Raw genomic sequence first — 12,920 nt, 5'->3', positions numbered from 1 at the left:
GCTGATGCGACGTAGATACGTGTTGCTCAAGCGCTCTCGGAGTAGGAGGAAGAATTGACTCCTTGTCCGTTGCATTTCTGCCTCACGGTCGGGCGTCGGTAACTGTAGATAGCGGGCCTTGCTGTCGGTAGCAATCCGCTCTGCCTCCATGAGAGTGTCGTCCCAAAGCCTGGGACCATCCTTGTGCATGCCGCGGGGGCAATGTCGTCGATAAGAAGTAATAAGCGCTCTCGTGAAAGCTTTAATGCCGGTGGACTGCTTTTTATAGTCATATGCCGGAAGTTGTGCGTCGAAGTCCTTGATGAATAAATCCCATTTACACTTCCCCCAACTGTAGAATGTCTTAGGTGCCGAAGGGGGTGCCGAAGGTATGGTATCCTTAAATGCCTGATGCAGCGTAAATGTTAGCATGTAATGATCACTAAGCGGCGACACAGAAGCTGACCAATCTGACACAGTCAAATGCTTTGACCATGTCAGATCGATACAGGATCGTTCTCTTGTGCCACGGGCATACGTGATCTCACCAGGGGTGTTAACCAAGGTGAGTCCCGCATCCGTGCACAGCTCTAAAAATTCTGCAGCAACCTCGCTTGGAGAAGACTCCAAGAATGGCTCCCACTGTGGGTGATGCATGTTGAAATCCCCACACAGCAGGAGCGGCGACGAGGCTGGAAGGCAGTTTACTAACCGTCTGAAGGATTGCGTTACTTGCGGTGGTGGTCTCATATAGGCACTCGCTACAATAAGATCACGGTTCTGGTCCAGAGCAACCTGGACCACCACCACTTCAAGGCTGGTGTCATGCTGGGGGATGGTGAGGGGTATACGCTTGGAGCGGAGAGTTTTCCGCACCAGCACCGCCACACCGCCTCCCTTGCCGATGCGCGACTGTGCATAGAGCACATAATCTCCAGTATGCATGCTGGCGATCTGCTCCGACGATTTCCAAGTCTCCTGGATGGCTATTATGTCTGCTCCTTGCGCCATTAATGTTGCGAGTTTTGACGGCGTGAGGCATGAAACGTTCATCTGGAGTACTGCTATGGGGCCTGGGTTCTGCTCAATGTCTCCGCTTAGCAGTAGCTTTTGTCGTTGCGCGTCACATACGGCACGCAAACAGTATGTATAGCGCTGATAAGCGCCGATGGAATTCAGCAGCGGATGGAAATACCGCTCCGCGGGCAGCCATGTACATGGCTCCATCTGGTGCCCTTCCGACCCGTTTGAGCGGCGCCTCCTGCCTCTCCGCGTGCAGCGGATGGGCAGCAGGCGCTTAGCTTCCTCTCTAGCAAAGAGTACTAGACCCTGGCACCACGTTGAGGTGGCCGGCTGAGCCAGGGATGCCTGTATTTCGTTTAATGCTCCTTTATCACGGATATACTTCGTGGGGTCCTTGGAAAACTCCCCCGGCAAGACATCCCGATTGGTGTCCACAATGCCCCTGCCGTCCAGTTCCCTCGTAAGAAAGTCGTTCAGCTTCATTTCATTGACGCGAACTCTTCCTTTAAACAGTACATCTTCGATATTAGTGGAAATGGTAAATTTCATTTCTTGCGTTCGTCTTAGCCTTTCCTCTGCCTCCCGCCTCGCTTCTGTCAGTACCTGCGTGAGTACTCCGTTTGGTGTTCCCCTTGCAAGAGGAGTGATCGTATCCTTTCTTTCATAGTCCCTACGTTGCCCAAGAGAAAGCACACCTTCGTGAAGAGGCTTAGTAATGGCCTCCAGCGCTTGGTACGCAGTTAAGTTAAGAATTTCTTCAAGAAGCCGCTGGTCTTGTACGTAATCATCCGGCTCCTGAACAAACATCTCCATCGTCACATTGTAGTCTTTCATCAACGGCCGCCCTGCCGCCAACATAATTCCAAAGGAAATCACTCAGCCTCACGTTGGTGCTGCTCATGGTCCACTACGGCCACACTTCACTCCCCACCGCATGTCGAGCTGCAGCGTCGGAACCATCACAAGAGCCACGGCGAGGTGCCATCACAACACCCGTGCGGTGAAGCATCCCACTCGCACCGCCCAACTGCGGCCAGCAGGTGCCGCCGGCTCCAAAGGACACTCGCGGCTGTTTCGTCCCGCTGTCCCAGTGGCGTTGGGCGTGGCGCTCGCACGGCTCGGTGGTCGGTGCGCCATGCAGCCGCACTGCAACGCCTGTAGGTGAAGCAGCCGAGGCCCACCGCCACCGCAGCAAAACGAGGCGTGCAACCAACCCCAACACCGCCACATTATCGCCCTTTTTCATTTTGTTTTATTCACGTTGTCGGTCTGTTTGCCCCATCACCGACACCAAAAATAAGTGCACACCTTCACAAAAGGGAAGGAACAAAGAGAAAAGGAGGCACGATGCCACCGTCCCGCCGCGGGTCAACACTCTCGTCCGCCCACCACCATTTCCGCGCAGGGGACCGCAGTTACATCGCGGAGTCAGCACCACAATGTGCACCACACAATCGTGCAGTGAACGATGGGCCGCACGCGGCCACGCAGCGCACCGCTCCATTTTCCCACCACTCAAGTGTTGCGTGCCCACACAAAGTAGCAAACAGAATCAGAGTGCACACAAAACCCTATCAATCCCCCTCACTCGCTGAAGCACATTATTCCCATGGAGTGACAACATTTGGGGACACACCAGCAGTAGCGGGCTGCATGGAATTTCCCTGCCAACCCCGCAAAGAGACGCAACAACTCTGCGGAGTAAAAGTGGCAGTCCCTCGGTGTTGCCCGCAGTTCACATGGCAGGAGGAATTCCACGCACGCATAGTTCCGGACACCTCGCTGTTTGAGTGCCCAACAGAACATGTGAAGAAAACAACTGCGCGCAAGATGGAATTAAATACGTGAAAAAGTCAGCCTGCTTTCTCCGATGGCGTTGGCGAGCAGTCCCACACAATCCAATCAAAGTGGCACGCCGGACAGAATGGCGTCCGTCAATCAATAAAAAAATGCGACACTGAAAAGGAGCAGAGAAGAGTTGGCGCATGCAATTGCCAGTGACAACTGTGAGCAAATCCGCCAGCACCAACTGAGGTGCCGAGGAGCACGCTTGTGTAGGACTGGCCGTCAGGCAGAGAGGATAAATAAAACAAAAGGCCAGCAAACCCTCTCGTTCAATGTCCCCTGACCGCGACACCAGAATCAAAATACCATGGACGATAAGAGCGGCAACGCCTTCTCCAAGACATCTTGTCAAGAAGCCGCAGGACCTCAGGAAGAGAGGAAGGCAGCGGCAGCAGCCACAGCGGGGGAGGCAATAAAACGGCTGGCAGGCACCTTCACGTCGACGCGCACACCACATCCGAGTGGGCTGGGAGCACAGATCAAACCGCTCGGAAACACACGCATCAAATCCGCAAAACAAAGTCGCGTTGAATCGACAGGAACTCCCCGCCCAAAACAAATTTAAAAAGTAGCGTTTTTCAAGGGGGAATCCGCTTTTCCGACGACGGCACAAACGCCTCGCAGGAATTTCTTGCAAATCTCCCTTCGCAGGTCCGCAAGAAAACGCAGAGGAATAAAAAGAAAGCGCAACGACGCAAAAAAAATAATCCTCCTAACGGACCAGGTGGCAGGCCGCCCTCGCGCAAGTGGACAAAACACAACTTCACTCCGGTCTTGCGGTGGTGGTCGTCTCGCAACCTTTTTTTCATTCTCGTCGCAGTGCACATCCCCCTCCCACAAATCATTTGTTCGGGCCACGTTCCTGCGGCCAAACATCGCGCTGCTGGATCCCGCGGCACAGTCCTCGGCACAGAAGTGAGGAGAGGAAGAGGGACCGCAGAAGGTGCGAGCAAAACCTTCAGAGGCACCCGCTGGGCCAACGACGACAGTCACTGCGGGGTGTGTGGCCCTTCCGTCGTTCACCTCAAATTGCACTTCTACGCCTCCTCGAGCAGCAGCAACCGCATAAATACACCGGTCCACTAGAGGCCGTCACCAGCCATTGCAGGAAGACCACTGTGCCCCAGTGCTATGAAACCCGAATTGCATTGACAAGCCACTTCGGAAAATCCTGTCGCATCCTCCCCCATTATGCGAAAACACATCCGTCGTGCATGTGTCCACCGCGGCCAAATGAATCTGGTCCAAATACCCTCCAAATCAAATTCCCCTTTCCTCAAGCCATTCCTTCATTCCATACGCCCTGACCCTCATCCGCACGTGCTCACTCACACAAGCCGCCAAAGAATGGTGGTGGCTGCTCAACGCTCCGGAAAAACATGCCCAGCACGCACGCGCACAAAAATGACATGCGCAAACGCACGGCACGACGGCGGAGAAGCGCACACCGAAAGGATGCGGCCCTCCGCAGCAGTCGCAGCCCACCGCGCGCATCACACCCGCTGGAAGAGTGACTCGCGGTGCGCGCTCCCTCTCTCCTCCTTCCCTTGATGCCCACGGAGGAAGCAGCAGCCACCCGCAACCGCCAGCACACGCTACAAAAGAAGCATCCAAATCCACTGCAATGTGCATTCTGTGCGTGCATGTGGTTGTGTGTGCCTGCAGACACACACGAAGCAAAGAAGTAAAAACAGGAGCAGAGCATTTGAAGGGACGCACAAACAAAAATGCACAGCAGAAGTGCATGGCAGAAATAAAGAGAAAAAGACTGCTCAAGCTCATGATATTGCACTGCAGACAAAGCAGCGGCAATTCATAAAAATTTATTAAAATTTTAAAAAAATTCATCTTCACCTTTCCACACCTCACACCTTGAAAAGAATAAAGAAAATGAAAAAAAAAAGAAAATGAAAAAAAGTCGTCCTCTATTACGGCTACACCCAAAAAAGAAAAAAAAGAAAAAAAACACACAAAAAAAGCACCCAACCACCATGTTGCTCCAGAAATTGTCTGCATATTTTGTCCGAAAATAAAATTAAAAAGTTATTTAAGTGTCTTTCAACCGTCTGACCCTCTGTGTGTCCGCACATCGTTTATATTTCATGGGGTCATCTGCGTGTTGCTGCTCCCCTCAGTCCTTTCATCGGCGCGTGAGTGCGGCCTGCAAAGCACATTCACCCGTGTGTGTGGGAACTGAGAGAAGCACGCAGACATGACGGGAGTCGCGTCCCTCCATCGGGAGAGTGAGCGCAGCAAAAAAAAAAAATCATCAAGGGGAAAAGAAATGCTGACGGGACTGCCAGCGCGTGAAATGCACAAAAAAAGAAAAACACGGCGGCAGGGTGTGGCTGTGGGTGTAGCGCTGCGGGTGTCTGCCCGCCCTGGCCGCAATAAAACAAAACAACAGGAAAAGAGGAAAGAAATGTGTGCTCCGCCCCACAGGCCCTCGTCGCACGCCCACACGTCACGGCTCCTCCTCAGCGCGCCGTTCGTTGCGGCCCCTCCTCATGCGTGCAGCAGGCGAGGCGCACAGGGCCGTCGTCATGAGCGTGTCGGTGGGTGTGCGAGTGGAGCAGTTGGGCGGGAAACACACGGCACCCCTCACAGGAAGAGTGCAGAAGGAACAATTAAAAGAGGGAAGAGTAGAAAAGAAAAAAACGTCCATAGTGATTGCCCAAAAGCAAAAAAAAAGGGGAAGAGAAAAGATGAATGATAAAAAAACACTTGCACACACGCACAAAGAAAAGAGATTGAAAAAAGAAAGGAAAAAAAAGCAGAAAACAGTAAAATAAATTTAAAATATCCCCAAAAAAGAAAAGGTTGTCAGAGAAATTTGTTCCCGTAGAATAATTCTCTGCTGGGGAGGTCGCAAGTGTTCCACGCGGCAGCCATTCAGTCCTCACAGAGCCACAAACCCCCACAGTCCCACCAGAAGGAGCGATGGCAGCAGTCCGCTCCCACGCATGGTGCCGGCGTCACCCGCTGCTTCTCCAACGGCATGGGAGCTCGAAGCCGCCGCAATCTCCACACTTCCTTGCGATGGATTAGCTGGCACTTGCTGTTTAGTGACAGGTTCCCCCACCGTTGTATTTTTTTGTGTTTTACTTTCTTGTCGAGGCTGCTGCGGTGCCGCTTGCACCACTGGAGCTTCAGAAGGTTTACCTGCAGGAGACGCTTCTGCATGAGGTTCTTCTGCAGTCGACGCTACAGGAGACAACTGTGGACAAGTATCCTCCGGAGAAGGCGACCCTGAAGCAACCGCCGACTCTTCTGCTTCCTTCTCTTACTCGTCACCCTGTCCATTCACCAACGCACTCGGAATGACAAGACTGCTGCCGTTCGCGGCAATGGTGCACACCTCGCCGTATGTGTGGCACTTGATCCTCCTATCCTTCTGAAAATCTTTCAACGTCACTGGGATGTCAGTGCCCTCAGGGCAAGGCTGAAAAACACTGCTGCCGAGGTGCCTCAGCTTCACTGTGTCCTCACACGACACCTGCGCACACACTCCCTTGACGCTTTTATGGCCATTACCGTCCTTCGTCTCCAGTAATTCCGCGTCCAGGCACCACGAACCACCGCCAGTCAGCGACCAAGGGAGATAATCCAAATTTTCGTCCGAGCACGTCCTGTACGTTGTCCCAGACAATATTTCGTGAAATTCCAAAGAAACAACAGGGCAAACGTCCTTATCCACCAGACTCTCCTTGTCCTCAACGATGCTTGCGGTGCACGTCCCAACGTGACGGCGGTCGAAGTTACAGCGAAGCGTCTCTGTTTCGGTAGCATCGCAAAACATGTGAGGATACTTGGCGGCAAGATTATCGATTGTATTGCATTTGTTGACCAGGAAGTCGCAGCCACTGCGGCTGCCCCAGCTCATCGGCTCCGCCATGCTCCAATTCACGCGGTATTATCCCATATCCGCAGAAGCCGCCATCGTCAGAGCCGTGTAGTAGCCGGCACCAACTGTGGGAGCCATCAGCTCGTCCCGCGCGTGGCGTCCCTTCCAGTGAGGGACTTCTTTTTCCCGAGTGCCATCTTCGTCCTCCAGCTCCATGCCCTCGAGAGAGTCACAACCAAAGTGCGCTTTCGTCTTCTGAACGTGCTTCCCTGCCACCATCCTGCGGTGCTTCCCACGCACACTTCTCTCTGGCTTATTCACCAGGATCTTTTCTCTCATGCTCTCCTGGCTGAACCCAAGTGCATGCGCAATTTCGTGTGCGGCAACGCGAACGCTCCACGCCGTGTCAGTCATGTACTTTGGATCAAAGTTCATGGCGCCAATGAAAGGTCAAAAATCCGTCAATGTGTTACACGTGGCCGCCCACACAACCCTGCTATCCGTGCCTGATGGGATAGCAGCAGCGCAGATGATAAAATCTGCATTCGGCACACCGTCACTCTTGTGCCTGGTAGGAACCTTAAAGTGGCTGCACGGTCCATTCGTAGCCCTCGGTACAGTTATCGTCCCGCCAGTAGATTTCACAATTAGTCGCTCAGTGTGCAGTTTGACGGCACCGAAGAGAATCCTTCCAGTGTACAATTGTTTATTTGCCTCCGTCAAGACATGCTCTGCTTTGCATGACACCTTTTGCCCCAAGGCGTTGTAGCACTCATCCTCTTCCTCTTCGCAGTACTTCCTCTTGTTAGTGCCACTCTTCAGATATTCCATGGACACCGCAATGCGGATCGGCTCCCAGCCACTGTCGTCATCCTGTGTGGCGACGGTGCACGCCTGCATCGCGCCCTGTCCCTTGCGCGGCACCTTGCGCACCACCGCAGTCGACAGCGGGCCGCTCCTCCTCATCAGCACGTCAAACCCACAGCGTTATTGTGTGGCGGGTGCAGCAGCAATACAACCACTGGCGCAACACATCAGCAGCAACACCACCAGTGGGAAAAGCGGTGTGTCGTGTCGTGGCTGGCGCATGACTTGAGTAAAATGCATTTCTTGGTTTCTTGTGAGTAGCAGCAGCGCTGCAGCCTGGATGCGCGAGGCGGGAGAAGAAACAAAGGAAAAAGAAGAGTAAGAAAAACAAAATGGCTTTGGACCAGTAATGCGTCAGAATGCGGCCCACGCAGCGGAGTAACAGGAGACCACAGAGGCGGCCATACACACAGCATGCGCACCGACTCCATCAAATAGACGAACCGTCAATCCGTCGTCGAAAGAACGTCCATCACCGTCGCACAGAGTCCTCATCATCGACCGCAACGCTCCCTCCACGTGGGTGTTTAGCCTGCTCTCCTCGTGGTGTCGCAATATTTGTATGATCGGCCACTCAACATCCGCCAACGGCACAGCACCAGCCACAGGTGCAGGAGCATTGCACAGCGCCCTCTCCCAGCAGATCATACCCTGCTGCATAACCGCACGGCAACTCCAATTGTGATGTGCAGCCCTAAAGCGGAGAAGCAAAGAGTCATGCAGACGGACCTTCTTTCACTGCTCTCCTTTCGGGGAACTCGACAAGAAGCGTGCCGGCGGTGCGATCATTATGACAGCTCCATCCGCACTGCCACTGGCCAAGAAAGTTACTGTGAGCTCACTGCGTAGAGGTCACCGTATCCGCCGTTGCTCTCCTTCCACCGGCCAACGACCACGCCGGCACTTCCAACAGAGCGGATCGGAGCGTCGACAACGGCAGCCACAGGCGCCAACGCACCGAGTCCAATGGTGCCCGCTGCGACATTCCAAAGCGCGCTAAGAGCTTCTCTATCAGTGCAGGGGCAGACCACGTGTGCACGGCATGTGTGTGCATGTGCTTGTGTGTTTGGCAGCGCCTATAATTGCAGAGCAGCTGTGCGCCACAAGAGAGTCAGAAGAAAGCAACGGCAGAGAGAGGCAGATAGCACACACGCACAAATTACTCATATCATCACACACAAACACACACACGCAGCCCGCGGAATGGGTGCTCTCAACCACAAAACAATGAAAAACAAAACAAAAAGCCGAAGCGTGGGACGACCAGCGCACACACTCTCATTGCTCCCGTAAAGCAAAACACACACACAGGGAGAGAGAGAGAGAGAGAGAAAGGTCGCCCACTCAATGCAATAAAAACAAAACAGAAACAGTTACGGTGCTCCGCCCATGCAGCCAGGCAGGACGGCAGCGGTGCGTGTCGTGCAAAAGAGAGCACCAACGGGCCTGCATGGGTGTGCATGCAATATATACAATGGGCACATTATGTGTGTGCTTCGTGGGATGAGGTGAGGGCGAGAGTCCATGCAAGGGGACACACACAGAGAGTGAGTGAAAGACGAGTGTGTGTGTGCGGGCGGTGCATGGCGCTCTCTCACTCACTCTCACGCGGCCACCACCGCAGCCGCAGCCGCACACACCACGAAAGAGATGGAATCAGTGCGATTGCAGAACTCGCACACCGTCCTGCAAACCAGAAGTTTAAAAAGCAATAAGAAACAAGAATTCCAAAAAAAAAAAAAAGGAAAAAAACTTAGGCTTCTTCGGGGCTCGAACCCGCGCCCCGGATGACATTGTGAGCTTGTTTGCCACTGAGCTAAAAAAAATGTGGTCGCGCGACCCATTTTCACGTAAGGTGTTAATTTCGATCTTCGAACAATCGAGCACATTTGCGTTGTCCCCTGGAAAACGAAAGCGACATGTTTAGGGTGCGCCGCCGCAGCGTGGATACCTCGATTCGTCGTCATATATCTCTCGTACGGGGCCGCAGCCGCAGCGTGAATACTTCGATTCGTCGTCATATATCTCTCGTACGGGGCCGTCGCCGCAGCGTGGATACATCGATTCGTTGTCATGTATCTCTCGTTCGGGGCGGACCGCCGCAACTTGGATAATTCGACACGTCGTCATGTATCTCTCGTCCGGGGCAGCCGCTGCAACTTGGATAATTCGACACGTCGTCATGTATCTCTCGTCCGGGGCCACCGCCCTACTCTTTTTTATTCCTTGCGGCGGCCAACCCCGGCATTAAGGACAAAAAACAGGATCGCGTTTTTTTTTAATGCTTTTCCTGTTTGGGGAGGGGGGCGGATCTTTGTTTTCTATGATTGCCCCCTTTTTTTTGTCTATCCCAGGTTGGTTTTAGGAGGCTTGATGTGCCTGCTGGGTGATCGCCGGCTTTTTTATTGGTGATTGCGTATTTTTGGCTTACCGCTGTGCCGCTCAGCGCCATTTTGTTTTACTTCTTTTCTGCTTATTGGGGCGTGTTGTTATTCGTCACGCGTCAGCACACACCGAGCAACATGTCAAAAAAACAAAACGCAGGCTTCTTCGCCCCTCGCGAGGGCCTCCGCAGCCACAATCCTGTGCGTGCGTGCATTCTCAGCGTTTTAAACACGGCATGTGTGTGCATGTGCTTGTGTGTTTGGCAGCGCCTATAATTGCAGAGCAGCTGTGCGCCACAAGAGAGTCAGAAGAAAGCAACGGCAGAGAGAGGCAGATAGCACACACGCACAAATTACTCATATCATCACACACGCAGCCCGCGGAATGGGTGCTCTCAACCACAAAACAATGAAAAACAAAACAAAAAGCCGAAGCGTGGGACGACCAGCGCACACACTCTCATTGCTCCCGTAAAGCAAAACACACACACAGGGGGAGAGAGAGAGAGAGAGAAAGGTCGCCCACTCAATGCAATAAAAACAAAACAGAAACAGTTACGGTGCTCCGCCCATGCAGCCAGGCAGGACGGCAGCGGTGCGTGTCGTGCAAAAGAGAGCACCAACGGGCCTGCATGGGTGTGCATGAAATATATACAATGGGCACATTATGTGTGTGCTTCGTGGGATGAGGTGAGGGCGAGAGTCCATGCAAGGGGACACACACAGAGAGTGAGTGAAAGACGAGTGTGTGTGTGCGGGCGGTGCATGGCGCTCTCTCACTCACTCTCACGCGGCCACCACCGCAGCCGCAGCCGCACACACCACGAAACAGATGGAATCAGTGCGATTGCAGAACTCGCACACCGTCCTGCAAACCAGAAGTTTAAAAAGCAATAAGAAACAAGAATTCCAAAAAAAAAAAAAGGAAAAAAACTTAGGCTTCTTCGGGGCTCGAACCCGCGCCCCGGATGACATTGTGAGCTTGTTTGCCACTGAGCTAAAAAAAATGTGGTCGCGCGACCCATTTTCACGTAAGGTGTTAATTTCGATCTTCGAACAATCGAGCACATTTGCGTTGTCCCCTGGAAAACGAAAGCGACATGTTTAGGGTGCGCCGCCGCAGCGTGGATACCTCGATTCGTCGTCATATATCTCTCGTACGGGGCCGCAGCCGCAGCGTGAATACTTCGATTCGTCGTCATATATCTCTCGTACGGGGCCGTCGCCGCAGCGTGGATACATCGATTCGTTGTCATGTATCTCTCGTTCGGGGCGGACCGCCGCAACTTGGATAATTCGACACGTCGTCATGTATCTCTCGTCCGGGGCAGCCGCTGCAACTTGGATAATTCGACACGTCGTCATGTATCTCTCGTCCGGGGCCACCGCCCTACTCTTTTTTATTCCTTGCGGCGGCCAACCCCGGCATTAAGGACAAAAAACAGGATCGCGTTTTTTTTTAATGCTTTTCCTGTTTGGGGAGGGGGGCGGATCTTTGTTTTCTATGATTGCCCCCTTTTTTTTGTCTATCCCAGGTTGGTTTTAGGAGGCTTGATGTGCCTGCTGGGTGATCGCCGGCTTTTTTATTGGTGATTGCGTATTTTTGGCTTACCGCTGTGCCGCTCAGCGCCATTTTGTTTTACTTCTTTTCTGCTTATTGGGGCGTGTTGTTATTCGTCACGCGTCAGCACACACCGAGCAACATGTCAAAAAAACAAAACGCAGGCTTCTTCGCCCCTCGCGAGGGCCTCCGCAGCCACAATCCTGTGCGTGCGTGCATTCTCAGCGTTTTAAACACGGCATGTGTGTGCATGTGCTTGTGTGTTTGGCAGCGCCTATAATTGCAGAGCAGCTGTGCGCCACAAGAGAGTCAGAAGAAAGCAACGGCAGAGAGAGGCAGATAGCACACACGCACAAATTACTCATATCATCACACACGCAGCCCGCGGAATGGGTGCTCTCAACCACAAAACAATGAAAAACAAAACAAAAAGCCGAAGCGTGGGACGACCAGCGCACACACTCTCATTGCTCCCGTAAAGCAAAACACACACACAGGGGGAGAGAGAGAGAGAGAGAAAGGTCGCCCACTCAATGCAATAAAAACAAAACAGAAACAGTTACGGTGCTCCGCCCATGCAGCCAGGCAGGACGGCAGCGGTGCGTGTCGTGCAAAAGAGAGCACCAACGGGCCTGCATGGGTGTGCATGAAATATATACAATGGGCACATTATGTGTGTGCTTCGTGGGATGAGGTGAGGGCGAGAGTCCATGCAAGGGGACACACACAGAGAGTGAGTGAAAGACGAGTGTGTGTGTGCGGGCGGTGCATGGCGCTCTCTCACTCACTCTCACGCGGCCACCACCGCAGCCGCAGCCGCACACACCACGAAACAGATGGAATCAGTGCGATTGCAGAACTCGCACACCGTCCTGCAAACCAGAAGTTTAAAAAGCAATAAGAAACAAGAATTCCAAAAAAAAAAAAGGAAAAAAACTTAGGCTTCTTCGGGGCTCGAACCCGCACCCCGGATGACATTGTGAGCTTGTTTGCCACTGAGCTAAAAAAAATGTGGTCGCGCGACCCATTTTCACGTAAGGTGTTAAGTTCGATCTTCGAACAATCGAGCACATTTGCGTTGTCCCCTGGAAAACGAAAGCGACATGTTTAGGGTGCGCCGCCGCAGCGTGGATACCTCGATTCGTCGTCATATATCTCTCGTACGGGGCCGCAGCCGCAGCGTGAATACTTCGATTCGTCGTCATATATCTCTCGTACGGGGCCGTCGCCGCAGCGTGGATACATCGATTCGTTGTCATGTATCTCTCGTTCGGGGCGGACCGCCGCAACTTGGATAATTCGACACGTCGTCATGTATCTCTCGTCCGGGGCAACCGCGCAACTCTGGATTATTCCACGTCGTCGTCTATCCCCGTCCGTAAGGCCACCAACATACTCTTTTTTATTCCTTGCGGCG

The 12,920-nt window shown here is 53.1% G+C and overlaps 5 protein-coding genes and 2 pseudogenes across 5 annotated transcripts, besides 12 other annotated features; all 7 read right to left on the bottom strand.

The window, feature by feature from the left end:
• Positions 1–3,015: a sequence feature (areas not merged during assembly with more than two copies in the genome that could not be assigned to a particular haplotype).
• On the bottom strand, positions 1,204–1,860 carry Tc00.1047053509521.84 (annotated as a pseudogene).
• Positions 3,016–3,185: a sequence feature (haploid, Esmeraldo-like haplotype).
• Positions 3,186–4,117: a sequence feature (heterozygous, Esmeraldo-like haplotype).
• Tc00.1047053509521.70 (uncharacterized protein) lies at positions 4,108–4,629 on the bottom strand (the record flags this gene model as incomplete). The annotated part of the gene is made up of 1 exon (XM_802330.1): positions 4,108–4,629. One exon carries the CDS (start codon positions 4,627–4,629, stop codon positions 4,108–4,110), a length of 522 nt encoding a protein of 173 aa, XP_807423.1.
• Positions 4,118–4,622: a sequence feature (haploid, Esmeraldo-like haplotype).
• Positions 4,623–5,181: a sequence feature (areas not merged during assembly with more than two copies in the genome that could not be assigned to a particular haplotype).
• Positions 4,663–4,692: a sequence feature (AT_rich).
• Positions 4,723–4,764: a sequence feature (T-rich).
• Positions 4,790–4,825: a microsatellite.
• Positions 5,182–6,882: a sequence feature (haploid, Esmeraldo-like haplotype).
• Positions 5,524–5,640: a sequence feature (T-rich).
• Positions 6,080–7,780, bottom strand: Tc00.1047053509521.40 (annotated as a pseudogene).
• Positions 6,883–12,920: a sequence feature (areas not merged during assembly with more than two copies in the genome that could not be assigned to a particular haplotype).
• On the bottom strand, positions 7,913–8,218 carry Tc00.1047053509521.10 (uncharacterized protein; the record flags this gene model as incomplete). The annotated part of the gene is made up of 1 exon (XM_802329.1): positions 7,913–8,218. One exon carries the CDS (start codon positions 8,216–8,218, stop codon positions 7,913–7,915), a length of 306 nt encoding a protein of 101 aa, XP_807422.1.
• Positions 8,868–8,893: a microsatellite.
• Positions 9,163–9,633, bottom strand: Tc00.1047053509521.11 (uncharacterized protein; the record flags this gene model as incomplete). Its single annotated transcript, XM_802333.1, has 1 exon — positions 9,163–9,633. The coding sequence occupies one exon, from the start codon at positions 9,631–9,633 to the stop codon at positions 9,163–9,165; it is 471 nt and encodes a 156-aa protein (XP_807426.1).
• Tc00.1047053509521.7 (uncharacterized protein) lies at positions 10,719–11,198 on the bottom strand (the record flags this gene model as incomplete). The annotated part of the gene is made up of 1 exon (XM_802332.1): positions 10,719–11,198. The coding sequence occupies one exon, from the start codon at positions 11,196–11,198 to the stop codon at positions 10,719–10,721; it is 480 nt and encodes a 159-aa protein (XP_807425.1).
• Positions 12,284–12,481, bottom strand: Tc00.1047053509521.3 (uncharacterized protein; the record flags this gene model as incomplete). The annotated part of the gene is made up of 1 exon (XM_802331.1): positions 12,284–12,481. One exon carries the CDS (start codon positions 12,479–12,481, stop codon positions 12,284–12,286), a length of 198 nt encoding a protein of 65 aa, XP_807424.1.

Source organism: Trypanosoma cruzi, genomic scaffold (assembly GCF_000209065.1).
Source record: "Trypanosoma cruzi strain CL Brener 1047053516085 genomic scaffold, whole genome shotgun sequence".
In the NCBI taxonomy this organism is placed as follows: Eukaryota; Euglenozoa; class Kinetoplastea; order Trypanosomatida; family Trypanosomatidae; genus Trypanosoma; species Trypanosoma cruzi.
The sequence above is the reverse complement of the archived record's forward strand: the minus strand, read 5'-3'. Positions and strand labels throughout refer to the sequence as shown.